Source organism: Alosa alosa, chromosome 18 (assembly GCF_017589495.1).
Source record: "Alosa alosa isolate M-15738 ecotype Scorff River chromosome 18, AALO_Geno_1.1, whole genome shotgun sequence".
NCBI classification, from domain to species: domain Eukaryota; kingdom Metazoa; phylum Chordata; class Actinopteri; order Clupeiformes; family Clupeidae; genus Alosa; species Alosa alosa.
In genome coordinates this window covers 6,701,301-6,724,029 of record NC_063206.1, presented here as the reverse complement: position 1 = coordinate 6,724,029, position 22,729 = coordinate 6,701,301, and the positions used below count along the sequence as shown (strand labels likewise).

Here is a 22,729-nt window from a genome sequence, read left to right as displayed (position 1 = left end):
GATATATTGTGTTTGTGTGTGTGTAACGAGAGAGAGAGAGAGAGAGAGAGAGAGACCTCTGATGTAGCTGTGTCTGAGTGTGAGAGAGAGAGTGAGAAGGCCAATTCCAGTTCTATGTCCACTGCATGTTGCATGCGTGAGAACGCTGTTGTTCAGTGTGTCCTCCTGCACTTTTCTTCCTGTTGTGTTCTCCCGTACGAGGTAACAATGGAACTTTGGGGTTCCTCGGGTTCTCATGCCCCTCATGCTGAGCGTTCTCATCTGTACGTTCCTTCACAGGCAGCAAGCATGCGGACGGAACCCAGAGCGACTCGGAGAACGGTCCAGGCCTTCGCTTCGGCAGCCGCAGGCAGGCCCTCGAGGAGCGCCTGAGGGCAGGCGGCCGGGTCAAAGGTGACGGCCCGTCTCCGGCCTCGTCCACCACCAGCCGCCGCGGCCATGATCGAAGTTCTCTGACGAGGACAACCAGCATAGCGCCGCCCTCCCTTCTCCCAGACTGCACCTCTCCTCGGCGTGGGCGTGGCCGGCGTCGGAGGCGGCGGCGTAGCGTCGGCAGGAGAGGGTCTGTGTCCCACGCCGCCCCCCGCGCGGCCCAAGGCCGTTGCCATGGAGAGCTCCGAGGGCGGGAAGGGCAGCGGGTCGGCCATGTTGAGGCAGCGGTCAGAGGAGCCCAGCGCCAGCGCGGCCAGCCGCAGCTCGGTCGCCACGGGGAAGTCGGCCAGTCCCACGGAGGAGACGCAGAAACTGGACGGGGGAGACGACCAGAGCGACAAGGGCACCTACACCATCGAGCAGGAGATCCGCAACCCCGAGGAGGAGGAGGCCAGGCGCATGATTGACAAGGTATGGGGCAGACCCAGGCATGATTGACAAAGGCGGGGGCAGGCCACATGATTGACAAGGTATGGGGCGGGCCAGACACATAATTGACAAGGTATATGGGTGGGATAGATGCATAATTGACAAGTTATAGGGGGTCGGACAGACACGTGATTGACAAGGTGCAGGGGGGGGGGGAGTCGTATGTTGCTTTGGGGCCATTGTGATGATTTTGGATGTTTTTTGTACACATGAAAGAGTTGGTTGAGAAAGGGGTCTAGCCTCTGTACATTGTCTTGAGATGTGTGTTATATATATGATGTAAGTTACGGTGCTACTGCTACATAAATAAAATCACACTGAAGTGAGTAGAATAATGGAGGATGTAAGTGATCAGATGAGAGAAATCTGAGATGGGCATTGTAGGTGTTTGTATGGGGTTTATGTTGTTTATCAACATATTGATGAACAACAAGATAGCTCAGTGAGAAGGAGTGTGTGTGTGTGTGTGTGTGTACTGATGATCAGTAAGATAGCTCAGTGAGGAGGAGGAGTGTCTTCAGGTCCCATGTAGGCTAAAAATGCATGTGTTTTATTGACCAATGCACTCTTTACCTTTTAAAATGTTTGCATACAAAAATCTATAGGACACAGTATCATGTCCTAACAATTTCCGGGGTAATGAAATTGAAGTCCATCATTGTTTCTTTAACCAGCTCATTAATCTAATATCACTATCAAGTGTATTGCAGGGAAGAGTGACATGTTATCAGCACATGTTATCTTGGCATGACCTTGGCTTGGCTTGGCTAGTGATCTAGGCACTGGGGAGTCAGCTTTTGGTCTCTGCTACGGCTCTACTGTGTTGTGTGTGTGTGTGTGTGTGCGTGTGTGTGCGTGTGTGTGCGTGTGTGTGCGTGTGTGTGTGTGTGTGTGTGTGTGTGTGTGTGTGTGTGTGTGTGTGAATGCTCGCGTATGTATGAGTGTGTAACGGAGCATGTATGTAAGTGGACACACGTACCTAGCATTCCTTAATTTAACTGGTTGATTTGATTTAGTGGTTCTTACTAGAGAGGTCGGCGCTACACCAACAGACGCTGAGAGACATCTGTGTGTTTACACACACACACACACACACACACACACACACACACACACACACACACACACACACACACACACACACACACACACACAAGCACACACACTCAAGCACACAAACACACACATAAGCACACAAACACACACACAAGCACACAAACACACACACAAGCACACAAACACACACGTAAGCACACATACACACACACACACACACCAAACACAAACACACACACACACACACCCTCAGTTTGACCTTAGTAGATTAGCCCTCTGAAGTCTCTAGACTTCCTCAACCAATCCCACCCTCTCAAACACACACACACACACACACACACACACACACTCACACACACACACATACACACACACACATTTGTACTTGACGTTGATTTATTGCTCAATTCTGCTGTGTTGGAGATAGCTTTCACTGGGTGAAGCAGCTCATAGCCGCAGGTCCACTGAATAAATGATGATCCCATTTCACCACAGCGCTTTTGTTTAAGGGGAGATGAGTACGCTGTACTGGACGGCTTGTGTGTTATCATACACTTTATTGAATGGAGAAGGATGTACACACTAAGGATTCTGGCTATTGATGGAATGAATAACAATATATAACAATAATAGATTAAATAGAGAATTGCCTAAGGCATCTTGCTTTAAGAGCTGAGACTCTCCACCTCCCAAACACTCCCATACTGTCTCTCTCTCTCTCTCTCTCTCTCTCTCTCTCTCTCTCTCTCTCTCTCACACACACACACACACACACACACACACACACACACACACACACACACACACACACACACACACACAAACCACACACTCCTCCCATGCATGTGATGTCTAACGGCTACAGTTATTTGTATTGTACAGAGGAGGCAGTGGAATGTGGTTGTGCGTAAATAGACAATTGCCTTGATTTGATTGGTCAGGCTGGATTAGTTGATGACATTATAGAGGTGTCACTCTGTGTTCTGCAGAGCCTCATTCTTATGCTCATGCAGTGCCTATAAAAAGTCTTTGTCAATTTCATTTGACATTTATTTTTACAAAAGAGAGAGGCAGGTTTTGGGTTTTTTTTTTACGAGTGTATATATATATATATATAAACATGCACATACACATGCACATGCACATACACACTCACACACGCATACTCTCTCTCTCTCTCTCTCTCTCTCTCTCTCTCTCTCTCTCTCTCTCAATTCAATTCAATTCAAATATGCTTTATTGGCACGACAAATTATATGATGCATTGCCAAAGCGTTCACAGGAATAGTGATAATTACAAAAAAGTAAACAAACAAACATTACAAACATTTAAACTTCATCAATACTGTGTGTGTGTGTGTGTGTGTGTGTGTGTGTGTGTGGGGCGTTGCTCAGTGGTCACTCCTCCTCTCTTTCTGTCACAGTTGTGTACGGTATGCAGTGGTGGAGGAAGTACTGAAACTCAGTACTTAAGTAAAAGTACAAATACACAGAGAAATATTTACTTTAGTAAAAGTAAAAGTACCACAATGACAACCCTACTTAAGTAAAAGTAAAAAGTACCTGCTTTTAAATGTACTTTAAGTATTAAAAGTAAAGTATTTGCATAATGATTTATTCTCTTAATATATATATTCTAAAAGGAAAAAAAAATCAGTATGGGCTGTGGCATTTTAATTAAGCTAGTTTTAGGTTATACTCGACTAGATAGTTTTAAGTTAATGCAATTGTGCTTACCATCTGTGGCCCAGTTTACATTCTGACCTACAATTCTAGAGACTGTAATTCTGGTTATCTACTAGGGTGATCTGCTGAGTAATATCATTCAGCAAAACACGAGAGCCTGAAGTTTAACAGGATAGACAAGGGAAACGCGTCGGGTGGATCGTGAATGCCAATTAAGCTGATTGAACAGAAAAGTTGCTGAGAAAGGTGTCTTTATGATTAAGTTCAGTTTCACTTATGAGACGATAGACATTGAATGGCGCTCACGTTACTACCCCCCAATTGTAGGCTATGCATCTTTATTTAATCACACACAATTAAGGAATATTTCCTAATCTGGAAAATGTTAAGTTTTTCCGCCACCGGTTCATTAATAGTCTACCATTCATTTGTGCGCAAAATGATCAGGCGGTGACAGAACATGGGCATAGCCTGTAACCAGCTGATCATGGGATAGCAATCTCATCAGAGAGGAGGCCCTAACGCTGCAGATAACAGACAGAGAAAGGCACAGAACACAGTTGCATGTACAGTGTAGCCATGGGTCTGGTGAATATAGCCTACCGAATGCAGATGGCTACAAGCTCACGCTTTGCCTGGTCTAGACTAGAAGCTTATGTTTCTAAGAATGCACGTAAGCTCCAGAATCTTTGGTAGCAACCCCCGTAAAACAAGCGTGTTTGTCAGAGAAAAAAAAAACTGATCATAAAATGTATCGTAAAAGGAACGATGGTGTTGTAGAAATGTAGCGGAGTAAAAGTACAGATAATTGCTGTAAAATGTAACGAAGTAAAAAGTCAAAAGTATGCACTATAAATTTTACTTAAGTAAAGTACAAATACGTGGAAAATTTACTTAAGTACAGTAACAGTATTTGTACTTTGTTACATTCCACCACTGACGGTATGTAGTGTGCAGCTAGTATTGCACAATCTTCCTCTTCTCCTAATAAATCTAATTTTCTTGTGATCTCTCAAAGAATTTTGGATATATAGATTGGAATTTCTCTCTCTCTCTCTCTCTCTCTCTCTCTCTCTCTTTCTCTCTCTCTGCTGTTATGTCTTTTTTAACAGTCAGGAAGAACTCGCACACAGAGGGCCAAAAAGTTAGACAAAGATTTTCATAATTTTCATAATTTTCATAAGACATCCAGGGCAAAGTGCAAAAGTGCTAAAAAATGCCATGTGCATGCTGTGTGTTTGTTGCAAATGTCTTGTTGTGAAGTGGGACCACTTTATTGGCAATGTCCATCCCTCAGAATCAAATCCATCTGCTTGTATCCTCTCAAGTGCCTCAAGAGGAGCTTGGTCCCTAAAATGGCTCCTATTTGGACTTCAAAGGGCAGCTCTCTTTGTTATATATGTTTTTATTTTTCCACAAGGGCACGTTGGCCTGCCACTTACATCTGTGTCTCAGTTAGGTCCTATTCAGTGCTCTGACTGATTCTTAAAGGAACAGTCAGCTATTCTAATACACAATATTAACTGATTCTTAAAGGAACAGTCAGCCATTCTAATACACAATATTAACCGAACTAAATTCCTGTAGCATTTAGGTGCATGCTTTTGGGGAAAAGCTCAAACCCAAATTCAGTCTCCATAATAGGTGATAAAGAAGAAATAAAACGTCCCAGCCAATCAGTATTCATCATACATTTTCCTAAGGCTAGTTGTGTGTGTGTGTGTGTGTGTGTGTGTGTTTATGTGTGTGTGTGTGTGTGGGTCCACCTGGGCAAGGGGTTTCAACCAAGCATACATATGTAATTAGTCAGGCTATCTAAAAGAATGCATCTTTAAGCTTTTCAGTGTGTCCCAAGGATGGTTGTGTTCCAATGTGTGTTCTAAAGTGTGTTCTGATGTGTGTGCGTGTGTGTGTGTGCGTGTGCGTGTGTGTGTGTGTGTGTGTGTGTGTATTTTCTGATGTGTGTGTGTGTCTGTGTGTGTGTGTGTGTTCTGGTGTGTGTGTGTGTGTGTGTGTTCTGTGTGTGTGTGTGTGTGTGTGTGTGTGTGTGCGTGTGTGTGTGTGTGTGTGTGTCAGGTGTTTGGAGTGGAGGGGAGACGGGACCCGTCCAGCGATGGCCAGCATCCAGGAGAAGGGAAACCCAGCGAGAGCAAGAAGCCAAGCAGCAAGACAGCCGAGGTAAACATGACTCAGCATTATCACCACATCAACCAACACTGCAGGGAAGCTGAGTCATCATACAACAGGCACTTACTCATGATCTCAAAAAAAGAAAGCAGAAGATTAGCGCAAGAGAAAATAATTCGTTTTGACACGCACTCTGGCTGATGCTCGATGGCTGAGCAATCCCATGAGAACATCGTTTAAAAGAGAATCACATGAGAGTACTAATGAGATATACTAACTCTAAAGATGAGTGTCGTGAGATGCAAGCTCCTCCCATTGGTTTTGTGCATCCTTCTACAGATATTTGGAGATATTTATAGGCTGTAGTCTTCTGTGAAATACTAATGACTTTAGTATAGATCTAAAATAAGCGGCCTGAGTTTGAGAAAGGCGCTATCTAAATGTAAGTTATTATTATAGTGCATTATTAAACTCAATGCAAATATCTAAAATGATGCCTTGCGTCACCTTAGAAAATTGGAATATTACGGTGAATATTCCCACCGTGTGTAATCATGAGGAAAGTCCCATATTACAGTAAGACGACTATAGGGAAACGAGCCTAATGAATAGCGATAACTTCATTGAGGCCCTGAGAAGTTGTATGGTGATTAGCTCATAAATCACTCCCAGAGCAGACTGCCAGGTTGCGGTCGGAGTGAGCAGTTTCCCCCGGGGAAGAGCCCTCTCCGCCGTCCGGCCGTGGCGAGAGGCCAGCGTATGAGTGGAGTGTCCGTCTCGGAGGGGGTCAGCAGGGCTTCCTGCGTTAGGAAGGAGAGGGGTGGTCAGGAATACTAAAGGAATTCCCAAAGCTACAAACACAAAAGCACCAGGAGGGGCGGGGAGTGAAAGCAGGCACTGAGAGTGCGTAAGAATGGGAATGCAAAGTGTGTGTGTGTGTGTGTGTGTGTGTATGTGTGTGTGTGTGTGTATTTGTGTGTATGTGTGTGTGTGTGTGTGTGTGTGTGTGTGTGTATGTGTGTATGTGTGTTTGTGTGTGTTTGTGTGTGTGTGTGTGTGTGTGTGTGTGTGTGTGTGTGTGTGTGTATGTGTGTGTGTGTGTGTGTGTGTGTGTGTGTGTGTGTATGTGTGTGTATGTATGTGTGTGTGTATGTATGTGTGTGTGTGTGTGTTATTTCATAAAGATGGTTTGTAGGAGGCTAATTTGAGTCAGGCTCTCCGCTCTCTCGTCCATCTGACCACTCCCTTGTTATTCAGAGACCGGACGTGACCTAGTTAGGGAGGAATACGAGAAATAAAACCCCCTCCTGCCCCTCCAGGCGACCTCCACACACACACACACACACACACACACACACACACACACACACACACACACACACACACAAACACAGATACACACACACACACATACACACACTCATTCACATACTCCATTAGACTTCAGACACACACACATACAGTACTCACAGGCATAGATAGTTAAGTCATGCTATGCATTTGCATTCTGTACAAACAAGCGCACACACACACACACACACACACACACACACACACACACACACACACACACACACACACACACACACACACACATACTCACAGGCATAGATAGTTAAGTCATGCTATGCATTTGCATTCTGTACAAACAAGCGCGCGCACACACACACACACACACACACACACACACACACACACACACACACACAGGACAGGACAGGACATGGGGGAAGACACAGCAGTGGCTCTAAGGGCATGACTACATAAAGGCTGACTCCATTATAAATATTGCTCGCTTCCTTGAGGGCATGAAAGTAATTACATCACCAATTTCCATTTTTATAAAAGGAAGTCGAACATTGTGCCCCATGTTATATGAATGAGCTTTTCTGTGCTTAAAAGGCCCTTTAGAAAGATGCACGCCAGTTTCAGCTGAGCTCAGCGGTTTGCATTGTTGGGATTTCCATGAGTCTGCTTTCGCAAGATTCAGGCACAACTTTAAATTGCAGGTATTGACTGTGCAGGTATAGACTGTGTCAGCGTTCCAAAGCTGCGGAATACCTTTCCATTTACCTTATTCGTTTGGTGTAAATAATACATTCAGTATTATTTGTCTTTGGTAGCACACAAAGATCGGCAGACACAGTAATGTATTAAAGAAATCTGTGTGTGGAGAGTGTATTGCACTGATCGCTCCAGTCCCGTGAGATTAAAGAAGTCTGTGTGTGTGGAGAGTGTATAGCACTGATCGCTCCAGTCCCGTGAGATTAAAGAAGTGTGTGTGTGTGTGGAGAGTGTATTGCACTGATTGCTCCAGTCCCGTGAGATTAAAGAAGTGTGTGTGTGTGGAGAGTGTATTGCTGTGATCGCTCCAGTCCCGTGAGATTAAAGAAGTGTGTGTGTGTGGAGAGTGTATTGCTGTGATCGCTCCAGTCCCGTGAGATTAAAGAAGTGTGTGTGTGTGGAGAGTGTATTGCTGTGATCGCTCCAGTCCCCTGAGATTAAAGAAGTGTGTGTGTGTGTGTGTGGAGAGTGTATTGCACTGATCGCTCCAGTCCTGTGAGAGGAACTGTACAAGCACTGTACACACATCTATCCCCCACGCGTCTCGGAACGGCATTTTAATTTAATCGGGCCATCAATTATTGACGAGGTGTCGGACAGCCGGGCCCCGGAGTAGAGTAGAGCTTCTGGTGGAGCGTTTCAGCAGGCCGGCCAGGTCAGTGTGTAGTGTACTGTGTAGTAGCCTCATTTCCCATTCATAATGCTCAATGTGATATGGGATTTGGGACCTTCCTTGACTGATTTGTTACCCTTTTAATTATTTTTTCCCTCTAAAATGATATGTTTATGTTTATGGTATTTAGCTGACGCTTTTGTCCTAAGTGACTTACATATTACATTAACTTATTAAAATGAACAGTTAAATCAAATAGCCTTTAAAAGCAATGTGTTTGTTTTATTTACTATGTATTTTTTAATTATTGTATTTTGTGTATTTTGTGAATGAAAAATGAGCCTAGTTGTGTAATCTCTCTCTCTCTTTGCTATGTCTTTGTCTCCGCCTCCTTGCAGGTTGTCCCTGACGACCAGGTGGCTGTCGGGAGCCCCCACTGGGTGTCACAATGGGCCAGCCTGACGGCCAATCACACGCGCACAGACCCCGAAGGTTCCGGGGCGGAGCCCTCTGCCTTTGTGCATCAGGAGAGAGGTGCGTGCTCTCTCGCCGTGGTTACTGTCGTCATGGAATCATGGTGCATTGATAAATACTAAGGCTTGTTCATGCAGCTCCCTATGTAAAAAGTGCAACTGCAATGGATGCATCTGGTTTTGAAGGGACAGGGTGACACTTTGAAGGTCGTAACGCTCCGGCTGTTCAGACTGGTCGTCCAGTGAGCTCAAGGAGCCAGAGTTATTCACAAAGCTAATTGTCCATTCACAGCCTGCTCCAACAGACGAATGAGCTGATGACCTTTCTACAAAGTCACTGCAGTGCGGTCCTGTTAAACAAAGCATTTGCACACACACACACACGCACACACACAGAAACACACACACACACACACACACACACACACACAGACACACACACACACACACACACACACACACACACACACACACACACACACACACACACACAGACAAACATACACACACATACACACACACACACACACCCACGCTCTGTAGCATTCAGCCATTATAAGGACGACTTTCAGAAAAAGATGTGCTTCATCAAACTGGCGTGACATTTCCGCTGTTATATGATAAGATTTTCATAGGCTCAATGTATGCTTTAATGCAAGGCGTCTCACAGTTAGTGCGTTTGTTGCACTAACACACAGTTAGTGCGTTTGTTGGTTTCAGTGTGTCAGTATGCCTTTCTGGTAGATTTTATACTCTTGACGTGCAATTAAAGCTGCAAAACATATTCTTGCCAATGTCATTCTAATTCTGTGTGTGTACATTCTAATTCTGCATGTGTGTGTACAAAATGCATATGTTGTAGTGTTAAACACACACACACTAAAACACACCACACACTATCCGTCCTCTGTAGAACCCGACGCATTCGAGTCCAGCGTGTCCCAGAGGAGTGGCGGCTCCACCACGTCCAGCCTGACGGAGCGCAAGAGGAGAACGCTTCCCCAGCTGCCTGCCGAGGAGAAGCCCAAGCTGGCCAAGGGCCTCCCGCTGGGCAGCCTGGGTCTGCGCTCAGAGATCGGGGAGAAGCAGGACACGGAGCCGCAGGAGAAGGAGAACGGGCACAAGGGAGACGGGCAGAGCCTGCCCTCCGTCGAGAAGGGCACTGCCAACGGAGTGGTGGCGCCGTCGGAGGGGAAGGGCGCGGGGAAGCGTTCGTCGGAGGAGGGGGGCGTCGGCGGGCGCAGGAGGAGGGGGCAGGAGGGCCGGGGGAGTGGGAGCGAGAGCGAGAAGTCCGGCAGGCCGCTGGTGCGGCAGGGCAGCTTCACCATGGAGCGGCCGAGCATGACGGTGCCCGCCGAGCTGATCCCCATCATCGGCCGCGGGGGAGGCGAGGGGGCGAAGGCGGCGCGCGAGCGCAGTGACTCCACGGGCTCCATGGACACGGCCACGCTGCTGAAGGACACCGAGGCCGTCATGGCCTTCCTGGAGGCCAAGCTCCGCGACGAGGGCCGCCAGGAGAAGAAGCCGCTGCCGCCGGGAGGCTCCGTCACATCCGGCTCGAAGGGCCATCATCATCGGCCCGCGCGCACGGGAGGCTCCATCTCACCGGAGTCGGACGTGGACACCAACAGCACGGTGAGCCAGACGGCCGGCTGCCGGCGGCCCGGCGCCGGGCCCGCCGCCCGCCAACGCCGCTCGCTCAGCAGCCTGCACCGCGAGAAGAGCAACGCCAGTGCCGCGTCGGTGGCCGCCACACGCGCCGCCGCCACCACCGCCCGCGATCGCCTGGAGCGCAAGGCCTCCAAGAGCCGGCCCTCCACCACCCAAACCCTCTCCGGCAACACCGGCACGCACCGCGGACGCCAGCCATCGCTGGACCTCACCGACGACGACCAGACCTCCTCGCACGCGCTGTCCACCATGTCCGACGTGCTCTCCTCCGACCAGGACACGCCCTCCAGTCGCTCCTACGGCCGCGGCGGCCACTTCGCCTCCACCGACGACCTCCTGATGCTCTCCAAAACCACCTCGTCCTTGTCGGCCAAGACCTCCAGGGCCAGCAGGGCCCTCCACGCCAGCTCAGGGAGTCTGGCGAGCAGGCAGACCCATCAGCAGCAGCAAGCGCAGCAGGCGGGTCTCCCCACACCCAGGCCCACCCGGGCCTCCTTGCTCCGCAGGGCCCGCCTCGGGGACGCGTCGGACACGGACCTGGCCGACGCCGACCGCGTCTCCGTGGCGTCGGAGGTGTCCACCACCAGCTCCACGTCGCGGCCGCCGTCCGGCAGGAAGGCCCCGTCGCGGATCGACATGCTGGCTCAGCCGAGGCGCACGCGGCTGGGCTCCATCTCGGCGCGCAGCGACTCGGAGGCCACGGTCGGCGTGCGCAGCGCCGCGTCCAGGGTCTCCGCGGAGACGGCGCTCCGGCTGGGCTTGCGGCAACCGGCGCCCGGCGACGGGAAGCTGACACAGAAGTCCAGAGCCAGCAGCATCTCCAAGCTCAATGAGGTCAAGGCCAAGGTCGCGCCGCCTACACATGGATCCCCTTCCGGTGAGTATACGCACTCACACACACACACACACAGCATGCATCCACACACAAACACACACACAGCATACATCCACACACACACACACACATACACATCATACATGCACATACAGCATACATCCACATACACACACATACACACACACACATACACACACATACACACACATACACACACATAGATATTCACAGTGTATTCACTCACACACACATACACTCTTGCATTCTCACCCATAGTCCTGCTTGCAGAGACATCTATATCCAAACCCTTTCTCATTATAGCATGCACACACTAAACAAACTAACCATACATGACATGTTACCATATGCATTTATTGTCAAACGCATGCAAGCAGACCATACATTATCTTACCAGCCCACCACTTACATAGGCAAAAGAAACACACACATTTGCACATCTGCAAGCTATGTTTACTGTACAGAGCTCGCATATCTCCCAGAAAGCTTAAAATGGCTACAGATTTTGATGACAGGTTGCAAAATGATAACCTAAGACGACAAATCAGTTTCACAAGACTCACCTTCATTTGCATCCTCTTTTCATTTCCTGTTGTGTGTGTGTGTGTGTATGTGTATCTCTCTCAATTGAATGTTGTTGTTGGTGTTGTGGTGAATGATGAATGGTGTGTGTGTTTGTGTAAATGTGTGTATGTATATTTATCTGTGTGTGTGTGTATGTATATTTATCTGTGTGTGTGTGTGTGTGTGTGTGTGTGTGTGTGTGCTGTTTCTGTTAAACACTACTCATTGCTCATTCCTCCATATACAGAGAGCCCTGAGCAAGTTCCAGAAACTCTCCCAACCGCAGAGGAGATTATGGGTACTGTAATAGCATCTAGAGGCTTTAAAGGAGAATTCCGGTGTGATATTGACCTAAAGTGTGTTGAAACATGATACCGAGTGTGAACGTATGTCTCATAGCTCACCTCGGCTTGTCCCCTGCACTCAGAAATCTGTAGAAATCTTCCAGTAGCAGCAACCGAAATCCATGCATTTCCACAGAATTATTTTTGGAATCTGATCCCTTATCATACCTGTTCGTTTCAGATTGCCGCCGAACTTATCGTGACTAAATTCAAGATGGCGTCGAACGGTAAAATTCCTTAAGGTACTGTCTGTATAAATCGTCTTGTAAATAAACTGCCAGTGCTTTTTCAAAGTTCTCAATGTCTCATTTTAAATGTCAAGGCCCTCGGAAGTCTACCAATAAAGTATGGAGCTATTTTGAGCCTCCTAAATGGTGTAAAACAGTGATTTATTTGCATGGCTAGGCCGATGCCTGAGGCACCGCAACGAAAAACTGTTGGTAGCATCGGCTAACTAGTGCCAGATTTCTGAGTGCAGGGGACAAGCCGAGGTGAGCTATGAGACATACGTTCACACTCGGTATCATGTTTCAACACACTTTAGGTCAAAATCACAACGGAATTCTCTTTTAAGTGTGTGTGTGTGCGTGTGAGTGTGTGTGTGTGTGTGTGTGTTCTTTAGTATGTGTGTGCAGAACCTGAGTCAAATGTCCATGCAACACCAGAACATTTCCACACTAACTATTCAACACATTGTGTGTGTGTGTGTGTGTGTGTGTGTGTGTGTGTGTGTTTATGCTGTGTGTTGACAGAAAGCATTTTGGCTCAGGTAGTGCACACACACCCTCCTTACCCAGCCTGCTGTCTTATATTCCTGGTTGAGCAGTGATACGCTGGTTTGTGTGTGTGTGTGTGTGTTTGTTCCTGCTTGAGCAGTGATAAGCTGGCCATGCTATCCATTTCTACCAGGTCTACAGCTGCAACAGTAATTGATTAATACATTATTTGTCAGCCAGCTTCTATAACTGGAATATTTTGTGGTTAACACACTCTATGGCAAAATATACTCAATGGATTGATCAACACTTTGGCTGTATGGGGTTACTATGACAGCGAAGTAGAATTAATGAGGTTGGGAGCTAATTTAGTTATGCAAATTATCCTTATGTTACCAGGCAATGTGGTTTTAACCTTTCAAGTCAAGCTTTCGCACTCCAAAAATGGGTGTTAAATTGGAGGATGCATGCAATAGTATTAGCCAATGTGCAAATAGTATTAGCCAATGTGTAAAAGTACTATCCAGTGTAGTTGAATGAAGGTGAAGTGTGAAACAGAAAGGCATGTTGCATCTGTTGCTAGCTGTGGCTTGTTGTGGCTCAGTTCTAGCCTGAGTTGATGTCACTTTGTTTTGCACATTGTTTTGACTGGGCCCTTGTTTGGTTGGCTGTTTGGTCACATCATGCATATTCATAGGGTGACAGAAGAACTGGAGCTTGGCACGGGCATCACTGCAATGGTGCTGTCAGTGTGTGTGTGTGTGTGTGTGTGTGTGTGTGTGTGTGTGTGTGTGTGTGCTTGTATGTGTGTGTGTGTGACATCATGGCTTCACCCTGTCCCAGAGGTGAAGCACATTACTGTGTCAGTAGTTCAGACAGTCTGCTTGGGGGAAGTGCTACATGCATCCCATGCTCCTAAATAAAGACTAGGGCATCATGCAGGCTTTTAAAGTGTCCACAATGGGACTTGAAAGACACCTAAAGAGGTGAGAATGAAACCTTCAAATAACCTTTCTTAAATCATTTAGATGGCAAATCAACTCTTACAGTAATAGGGTGGACGGCCGGCACTCTGAGGAGGTCAGCCGGGTCGGAACACTGCCCCCCTCCGAAATCGAAATGGAAAATTCCGAGATTTCTTTCTACAGACGGCTGTCGGTGCGTTTCCTCTATGTTGTATCGGAGTTATGTTCATACTTTGTTGCGAAAGACGCATGTTTAGTTAGTTTATTATTGCACTTCTCAACTGTAGTGTCGACCCCGAGAGCCAATGTTCTTTAGTGAGGTCTTAATGTGGAGCCTTTTGATTTCTTAACTCCATGTAGTAGTGCTTCTCTCTTGTAGTCTTGCATCTCTGTCACAGGATCACGTCCATGACTGACGCTTAGCTGTGACGTGCCAATCATCTCCCCCGACCCTGTTCTTATTGACCTAAACACAGCAGTGTGAATGAGCAGCCAGCGGAGGCACTCTATGCCCATTTAAATACAGTTCCCTAATGCCCCTCCACCCCACCCTATACACCTCTACTGGGGCAGGTGCAGTTCCCTAATGCCCCTCCACCCCACCCTATACACCTCTACTGGGGCAGGTGCAGTTCCCTAATGCCCCTCCACCCCACCCTATACACCTCTACTGGGGCAGGTGCAGTTCCCTAATGCCCCTCCACCCCACCCTATACACCTCTACTGGGGCAGGTGCAGTTCCCTAATGCCCCTCCACCCCACCCTATACACCTCTACTGGGGCAGGTGCAGTTCCCTAATGCCCCTCCACCCCACCCTATACACCTCTACTGGGGCAGGGGCTAATGACAAAGCCTGGGGCAGGTGGTGGTGTGATAGGTGCCCCTCCACCCCACCCTATACACCTCTACTGGGGCAGGGCTGACAAAGCCTGGTGGTGTGATAGGTGGGGTGGTTGTACGGAGGTTCCTTCACTGGAAAGAGCTTTGAGTACTTAGAAAAGCGCAATATAATAAATAAATATGTTGTTATTGTTGTAGTTGTTGTTGTTGTTGTTGTTTGTTGTTGTTGTTATGTACTGAGTTATGATGAGACAGTTTGACATTAAGTTCACCCATGAATGACACCAGAATAAACTTTGTTTTTTTATTTGTAATATATGTTTAGTGTTTGTAATTTATAGTGCACACATTTTAATCAGTCCTTATAGGCCATCTTGGTAACAGCTCCGGGCAGTTATTTTGGGCAGTTATTTTGGGCAGTTATTTTGGGCAGTTATTTTGTCAGTCATGCTGTTTCCAACAATGAGGTTGGTTACTTACATTAAGGGGCGAGATATGTGTGTAGACAACTGCTATATTGGAGTTACAAACTAACCCCATACATTTCTATGGAGGATTCTCTGAGTGCTTTGACTCCTCATTATGAAGTCTCTGTTTTAACTCCCTCTGTTGTGGTGTGCATCCCCCTGCTCACAGTGTACTAGATAGATGCTACTCACAGTGTACTAGATAGGTGCTTGTGTGTGATGGTGGTAGTCTACGCTCCAACTAGTGCTTTGGTGTGTTTGCTGTGCTTTTGTCTTTTCATCTTGTTTGGAATTAATTAGCTGAGTAGTGGACAGCGCAACAGCTGGCTTAAAACGTGGCCTTTGCTGCAAGTGTCCGTGACACCCGATGACCACTGTTGCCAAAAGTAACCCCTGTTGTCTCGACTCTCTCCAGTGAGCAGCCGATGGCGCCGTCTGACCCCGGAGTACGCGTCCACCTCGGAGGACGAGTTTGGGTCCAACCGTAGCCTGTCCAAGCACGGGCGTCCTCTGCGGGCGCCCCCGGCGCTGCGTGGGCCCAGGGGGGGTCTCGGGGGGTCGGGCTCGGCCCCCCCCACGCCAGGAGCGGGCAGCGGGGTGCTGAAGCATCGCATGCGCGAACACGACGAGTACATCCGCGACTGGACTGCACACAGCGAGGAGATTGCCAGGTACTCATCTACTCTCACACGTCCGGCACTCACACACACACACACACGTGTAGCAGCTCAGATGTAGAGTGGATCAGTGTGGAGTGGAGTGGAGAGGAGGGGTGGTGGTAGCCACGTAGCCATATCCTGTGTGTGTGTGTGTGTGTGTGTGTGTGTGTGTGTGATTCACAGTGAGGTGGCACTGCCTCTGTGGCTTGCTGCTGCTGGGAGTAACGTTAGCCTGTCACCCTTAAAGGCACACTCACACACACTCTCACACACTCAGAGCACTGTCGCATCAGGCAGGAGAGGGATGGGGCTGCCTTAGGGGCAGAGCTGGACGTCACTGTCACTCTATTTCTTTATCACACATTGTCTCACTGCTTACTCCTCCATTACATGTGTCTGTCTCATACCATCTCTCTCTCTCTCTTTCTCTCATTGGCTCACTGCCTATTCCTCCATTACCTGTGTCTGTCATCTCATACCATCTCTCTCTCTGTTTCTCTCTCTCCGACTCTTACCTTTCATTCCATTCATTCCATCTCTCTCTCTCTCTCCTCTCTGCCTCTCTCTATTACACACACACAGACAGACAGACACACACACACACACACACAGTGCACATACATACCCGTCTTCCACTTGACCTAGAATTCCCCGTTGAGATGACTGGACGGTAGCTAGGCTACTGCATGGACACAGCCCTGTGGGCTCATTCATAGAGGTCCGTTTCTTTTTGCTGCACAGCTACCTCATCCATCATCATCCCTCACTGCAGTGGACCTTTTATTTGGCTGCCCAGGATACATCTGGACATTTTCAAGTGCAGAATATGTCACTTTTCGTTGTTTCTTGGACAGAAACACTTTATATTTACAGGTTTAATTAGATTAGATTAGCCTTTATTGTCTTAAATGGACACAGCATTGATTAGCACAGCATTTGATTTGCACAGAATATTAGCACACATTTGCTCATGCATGTGTGTGTAGTACTCTACCATGGCGCTGAATGGAAAAGCTGGTCTAGGTGAAATAGCACCTCCTGGTGGTCACTTCCATACTGTAAGGCAAGTAAGACCTTAGATATTCTCAGCAACTGATCGCAGCCACAAGAAAGATATATAATTATAAAAGACAAATATAGTTTAGAATAAGAAATGTGCATAAATGTCAGCATTCTTTTCTACCCTCAATAATTCCACAGTGCAGGGGATGATGGTAGCGTGTGATGGTGTGTTTTTTAGTTGTTGAATAATCCCTGCCGGTCGCCTTTCCTGGAGAACACACATCCTGTCAGTCCAGATTAGATGAGGTTCATGCAGCAAGGCTCCAGAGGAACACCACACACCTATGTGTCATCTCACCAGGGTGTCACAGTGTCTCTGAGGTGACAGGCAGGCAGGCAGCCAGACACACACACACACACACATATCCTCAAAAACACACTCTCATACACACTCATACGTGCCATCTACTCCCAAAGGACATGTCAGACTTACTACTGAAGAAGTTTCTCCAGAAGTCATGCAGTACAAATTACACATTTATATTTGGTTTTCATGTGCAAGTGCTCCATCTAGTGGTGTAAAGCAGAACTATTTACTATTGTACATATCCCATTGTCTATCCATACTGACCTATAGTAATGTAATGTATGCATTGTATACATAATCATAGATGGTGTGTATGTGAACTGCCTGGGTATCATGAATTCTTATGTATTCTTATAACTTCGTTATTACACAAGATCCGAAATCTGAAAATCTTTTCAACACTGCAAGTTGTTTTGGATAAAGTCTAAGTGACTAAATCTAATGTCAAATTTGCATCCTTCTTATTATTAGTAAGTTGACTTACTACTCATATACAGTTAAACCTTATTGTAATCGCAAATGCTTCTTTCATTTTGTTAGCACTTTGCTTAACAAGTTGACTGCAAACCCAAAGGTGACTATTTAGTCAGCTAACCTGATGAAGGCTTAGTGCCAATATGCTACAGCCTAAATAAAACCTTTTTCAATCTATTGAGTGCCTGGTTTTGTCAACTTTAACATAAATGTTCCATTGTTTACGTTGATGCTAGCCTGTGAGTGCCGTGTTGCTGTTGTGTGTGTGTGCGCGTGTGTGTGGAAGCGCTCCTTCAGAGCCCGCCTGAAGTATCACAGGTTATTTCCCTGTGTGCGCAGGATCAGCCAGGACCTGGCCAAGGACCTGGCCATCCTGGCGCGGGAGATCCACGACGTGGCGGGCGAGATCGACTCGGTCAGCTCCTCGGGCACGGCGCCCAGCACCACGGTCAGCACGGCCGCCACCACGCCCGGCTCCGCCATCGACACCCGCGAGGAGGTATGGGGACAAGTGGGTGGCCCTCTACGTCTTAACCCCAACGCCATCATTTCACTCTCTCTCTTTCATTCATCCATTTTCTCTCTTTCTCTCCCATCCCCTCCCCTCATCATCACTTGAATTTCCCCTTGGGGATCAATAAAGTATCTATCTATCTATCTATCTATCTATCTATTTATCTATCTATCTATCTGTCTATCTTCTATCTATCTATCTATCTATCTGTCTATCTTCTATCTATCTGTCTATCTATCTATCTATCTTCTATCTATCTATCTATCTACCTATCTATCTATCTATCTTCTATCTATCTATGTTCGATCTATCTATCTTCTATCTATTTATCTATCTATCTATCTATCTACCTATCTATCTATCTATCTTCTATCTATCTATGTTCGATCTATCTATCTTCTATCTATTTATCTATCTATCTATCTATCTATCTACCTATCTATCTATCTATCTTCTATCTATCTATGTTCTATCTATCTATCTTCTATCTATTTATCTATCTATCTATCTGTCGGTCTACTGCAGACAGTGGGGCCAGTGTGTGGCCCTGTCTGCATTTCTTTCTCTCGTTCTCCCACTCCCTGTATCATTTCTCTCGTTCTTCCACTCCCTGTATCATTGTCTTTCTCTCGTTCTCCCACTCCCTGTATCACTTCTTTCTCTCGTTCTCCCACTCCCTGTATAATTTCTCTCGTTCTCCCACTCCCTGTATCATGTCTTTCTCTCGTTCTCCCACTCCCTGTATCACTTCTTTCTCTCGTTCTCCCACTCCCTGTATAATTTCTCTCGTTCTCCCACTCCCTGTATCACTTCTTTCTCTCGTTCTCCCACTCCCTGTATCATTTCTCTCGTTCTTCCACTCCCTGTATCATTTCTCTCGTTCTTCCACTCCCTGTATCATTTCTCTCGTTCTTCCACTCCCTGTCTGCATTTCTGTCTGTTCTCGCTGTCTCTGTCTATCCCATCCCTCTCTCATGATCTCATAAGGCACCGAAACATCTCTTATCTGGTCAGTCAGCTCCAGCATGTGACCCTTCACCCCAGTGTTTCATCTGCCGTTACCTGCATTTAGTCAGGCTGTGTGACTCCATGTAATGTCAGACATCAGCTGAATGATTCAATTGTGTATTTAGATTTAGTGGATTTCGTCCAGCGTCATCCACTGTTAATATGATTATCCAGTTGTATCTGTCTCTGATCTGTGATTTCTACTTCCATTTCATTTCATATACCGTATTTATTTATAAGGACAACACACATTAGTATTATTAGCCAGCCGGCTAATTTTCAACTGCAGTCCTTTGGCAAGATTCTGTAATAACCACTTTACGGTATATTACATTTTATTACTAACTTGGCATTTAAGAACAATAACTTTGGCCAGTTCTTAAATGCCAAGTTAGTAATAAAATGTAATTTACAATCAAATCATATTCCCTCCATCTAACCTTCCATGTGTCCAACCATTTCCTCCGTTTGCAGCTGGTGGACCGGGTCTTCGATGAGAGCCTAAACTTCCGAAAGATTCCGCCCGTGGTGCAGACCAAAGCCCCCGAGATCAATGGCCGACCGGTTGAGCTGAGACCACGTGCCCCTGACAGCCTGGACCCAAATGCTGCCCTCCGGCGCCGCACGTGGAACCGGGATGAGGTGAGAACCTGTGGAACTTACAGAACTTCTACCAAAGGGTGGCAGAACCGCTGTGCAGTTTAGCCTCCCCAGGATTCGGGGTTGTACTGTGGGCTAAGGGAAACACAGTCTGCTAGTGCTGTGATACATCAGACAGACATATCTTGACAGATATATAGTAAAGTTATTATTCTGTAGAAGTAAGAACCTTAAATAACCTTGTTAAGTTCATTGGAAGGAAGTGAATGCTGACCTCTGAACGACCCCTGTGAAACAGAAACGCAAGACATGATGTCATTTCAGATCAGATATTAAAACGTAATTATATTAGTGTCACTCTCTAAAGCAACTGTCTACACCTCTTATCAAAACACAGTGACCTAATCAGTGAGTTATGTGCGGGATGAGTGGAGTGGTAATGTGTTGGTGGTCAGGTTTCAGTGTTCTAACGTCCACTCTCCCTGTGTGCTAACGTCCACTCTCCCTGTGTGTGCTAACGTCCACTCTCCCTGTGTGTGCTAACGTCCACTCTCCCTGCGGTCTCTTCCTCAGGCGGTGCTGGACAGCCTGCTCCTCACGTCCGTCTCACAGCTCTCAGGCAAGATACGCCAGTCTGTGGACAAGACAGCAGCTAAGATCAGGTACACACAGCATCCACAAGTTTTTATTAGACGTGTTTTGTGCTTCTAATATTTTCATTTTTTTTTCACAAATCATTTTTATTTTACTTATGTAGAAACTTACTTATATAACAACTGGTGGAAGTGAATTATTTTAGCATTTCTTGTGCAGTTTGTCTGGGAAAAGGTCTTAAAAAGAGCATCAGCTAAGTTTCAGTAAAGACATGGGAGTCTATTCCATGCTTGACCCACAGTGTTAAGAGCATATTAGAGGTGCTGTCTGTTGCTGTTGAAATCTGCCCTTTATAACAATTATCTTTTGATTTTTCACAAAGCACACTGTTGTACAATGATGCTCTTACGATGATGATTCATCTGTGTCCACTAGAATACTGTTCAAAGACAAAGACAGAAACTGGGACGACATTGAAACCAAACTGCGAGCGGAGAGCGACATTCCGCTCCTCAAAACATCCAACAAGGTCAGATTTGAGTTTTCTTGAACACCACATGGCCACCATGGTCTGGAATCATTGCGTTGTTGTTGTTGTTGTTGATTAGCATGTTGCTTTGTAAGGAGAACAAAATAAGTGACTTTTTGTTTGTCTGTCGTCGCATGCTTCAGGAGATCTCATCCATCTTGTTAGAACTGAAGCGGGTGGAGAAACAGCTTCAAGGTAAACACACCACACATGTTCAGTAAGCTGCACACACACACACACACACACACACACACATGTTCAGTAAGCTGCACACACACACACACACACACACACACACACACACACACACACACACACACACACACACATACACACACCACACATGTTCAGTAAGCTACACACACACACACACACACACCACACATGTTCAGTGAGCTGCACACACACACACAAACACACACACACACACACACACACACACACACACACACACACACACACACACACACACACACACACCACACATGTTCAGTGAGCTGCACACACACACACACACACACATACTAACATGACTCTTCTCTCTTACCTGGGTAGTGATCAACGTGATGGTGGACCCTGATGGCACCCTGGATGCCTTAACCAGCCTGGGCCTCACCAGCCCGGTGCTGTCCAAGCCCAGGCCCAGCCCCAGCTCCCAGACCCCTCCAGCCCCGCTGCCCGGCCCAGGGGCCACAAAGGCCCCCTCAGGGGCCACCTCGCCTGGGGACTGCCAGCGGAGCCTGGGCCTCGGCTTCACCCGGACCCTCCCCAGCGGGGAGGAGGCTGCCGCCGTCGCCAGCAAGTGAAGAAGAACATGTACACACACACACACACACACACACACACACCATCCATAGATGATCCAACAACACACACAAATATATTACCTAACTACACACACACACACACACACACACACACACACACACACACACACACACACACACACACACACACACACACACACACACACACCATCCATAGAGGATCCAACAACACACACAAATATATTACCTAACTACACACATACACACACACACACACGCACACACACACACACACACACACACCATCAATAGAGGATCCAACAACACACACAAATATATTACCTAACTACACACACACACACATGCACATGCATAGACACACACACATGCCTGTGTGAGTGGACTATTATAAACATCTCTGTTTGACTGACAGAATGAATGGACAGTTGTTAGTGTATATATATATGTCTGTATATCCAATAATACCCAACTCACTCTCCCCCATGTGAACCACTCTTTCCCCTTTAGAAGTTTGGGATTGTTCGCCCATCGATAAAGACTTTGTCAAGGGGATTAACATTTTTACATGGCATTGCCACACACACACAAAGACACAAGCACAAACAAATGTGTGCGTGTGTCAGGAGTATGGGAGCAATCTAGTATTGCCACCACACACAAAAAACAGCAAGCTCACAACTACTATTCTGATTGGACTCTGTGCCATTGGTTCTTAGCCCTAGTCCTCAGCCATCCCTGCACATAAAACCTTCCATCCATCTCTGTAAAAACTGCATCTGGTTGGTGTCGGTGTAATTCTAATGTGAATTGAATCAGACATGGTGCGCAGGCAAAAATGGAGAACATGGCATGCGGGTGGGCCAGATTGGGACTGAGGAATCCTGGATAAT

The 22,729-nt window shown here is 46.8% G+C and overlaps 1 protein-coding gene and 1 long non-coding RNA gene across 2 annotated transcripts in view; one reads left to right on the top strand and one right to left on the bottom strand.

The window, feature by feature from the left end:
- cep170aa (centrosomal protein 170Aa) overlaps nucleotides 1–21,957 on the top strand; it is a 71,661-nt gene extending 49,704 nt beyond the window's left edge. The window contains 13 exon segments of the mRNA XM_048269384.1: nucleotides 280–427; nucleotides 429–843; nucleotides 5,680–5,781; nucleotides 8,806–8,941; nucleotides 9,794–11,428; nucleotides 12,219–12,269; nucleotides 15,720–15,975; nucleotides 18,146–18,317; nucleotides 19,803–19,970; nucleotides 20,502–20,590; nucleotides 20,958–21,051; nucleotides 21,195–21,246; nucleotides 21,607–21,957. Of these exon segments, the coding sequence (XP_048125341.1) occupies nucleotides 280–427; nucleotides 429–843; nucleotides 5,680–5,781; nucleotides 8,806–8,941; nucleotides 9,794–11,428; nucleotides 12,219–12,269; nucleotides 15,720–15,975; nucleotides 18,146–18,317; nucleotides 19,803–19,970; nucleotides 20,502–20,590; nucleotides 20,958–21,051; nucleotides 21,195–21,246; nucleotides 21,607–21,857 (3,569 nt within the window). The 3' untranslated portion in view covers nucleotides 21,858–21,957.
- On the bottom strand, nucleotides 16,549–19,857 carry LOC125311389. Its single transcript, XR_007196476.1, has 4 exons — nucleotides 19,769–19,857; nucleotides 17,147–17,341; nucleotides 16,958–17,019; nucleotides 16,549–16,766 (listed from the first exon to the last, which is right to left on the bottom strand). It is a non-coding gene; the product is annotated as an uncharacterized LOC125311389 (long non-coding RNA).
- Nucleotides 21,958–22,729: the final 772 nt, after the last annotated feature.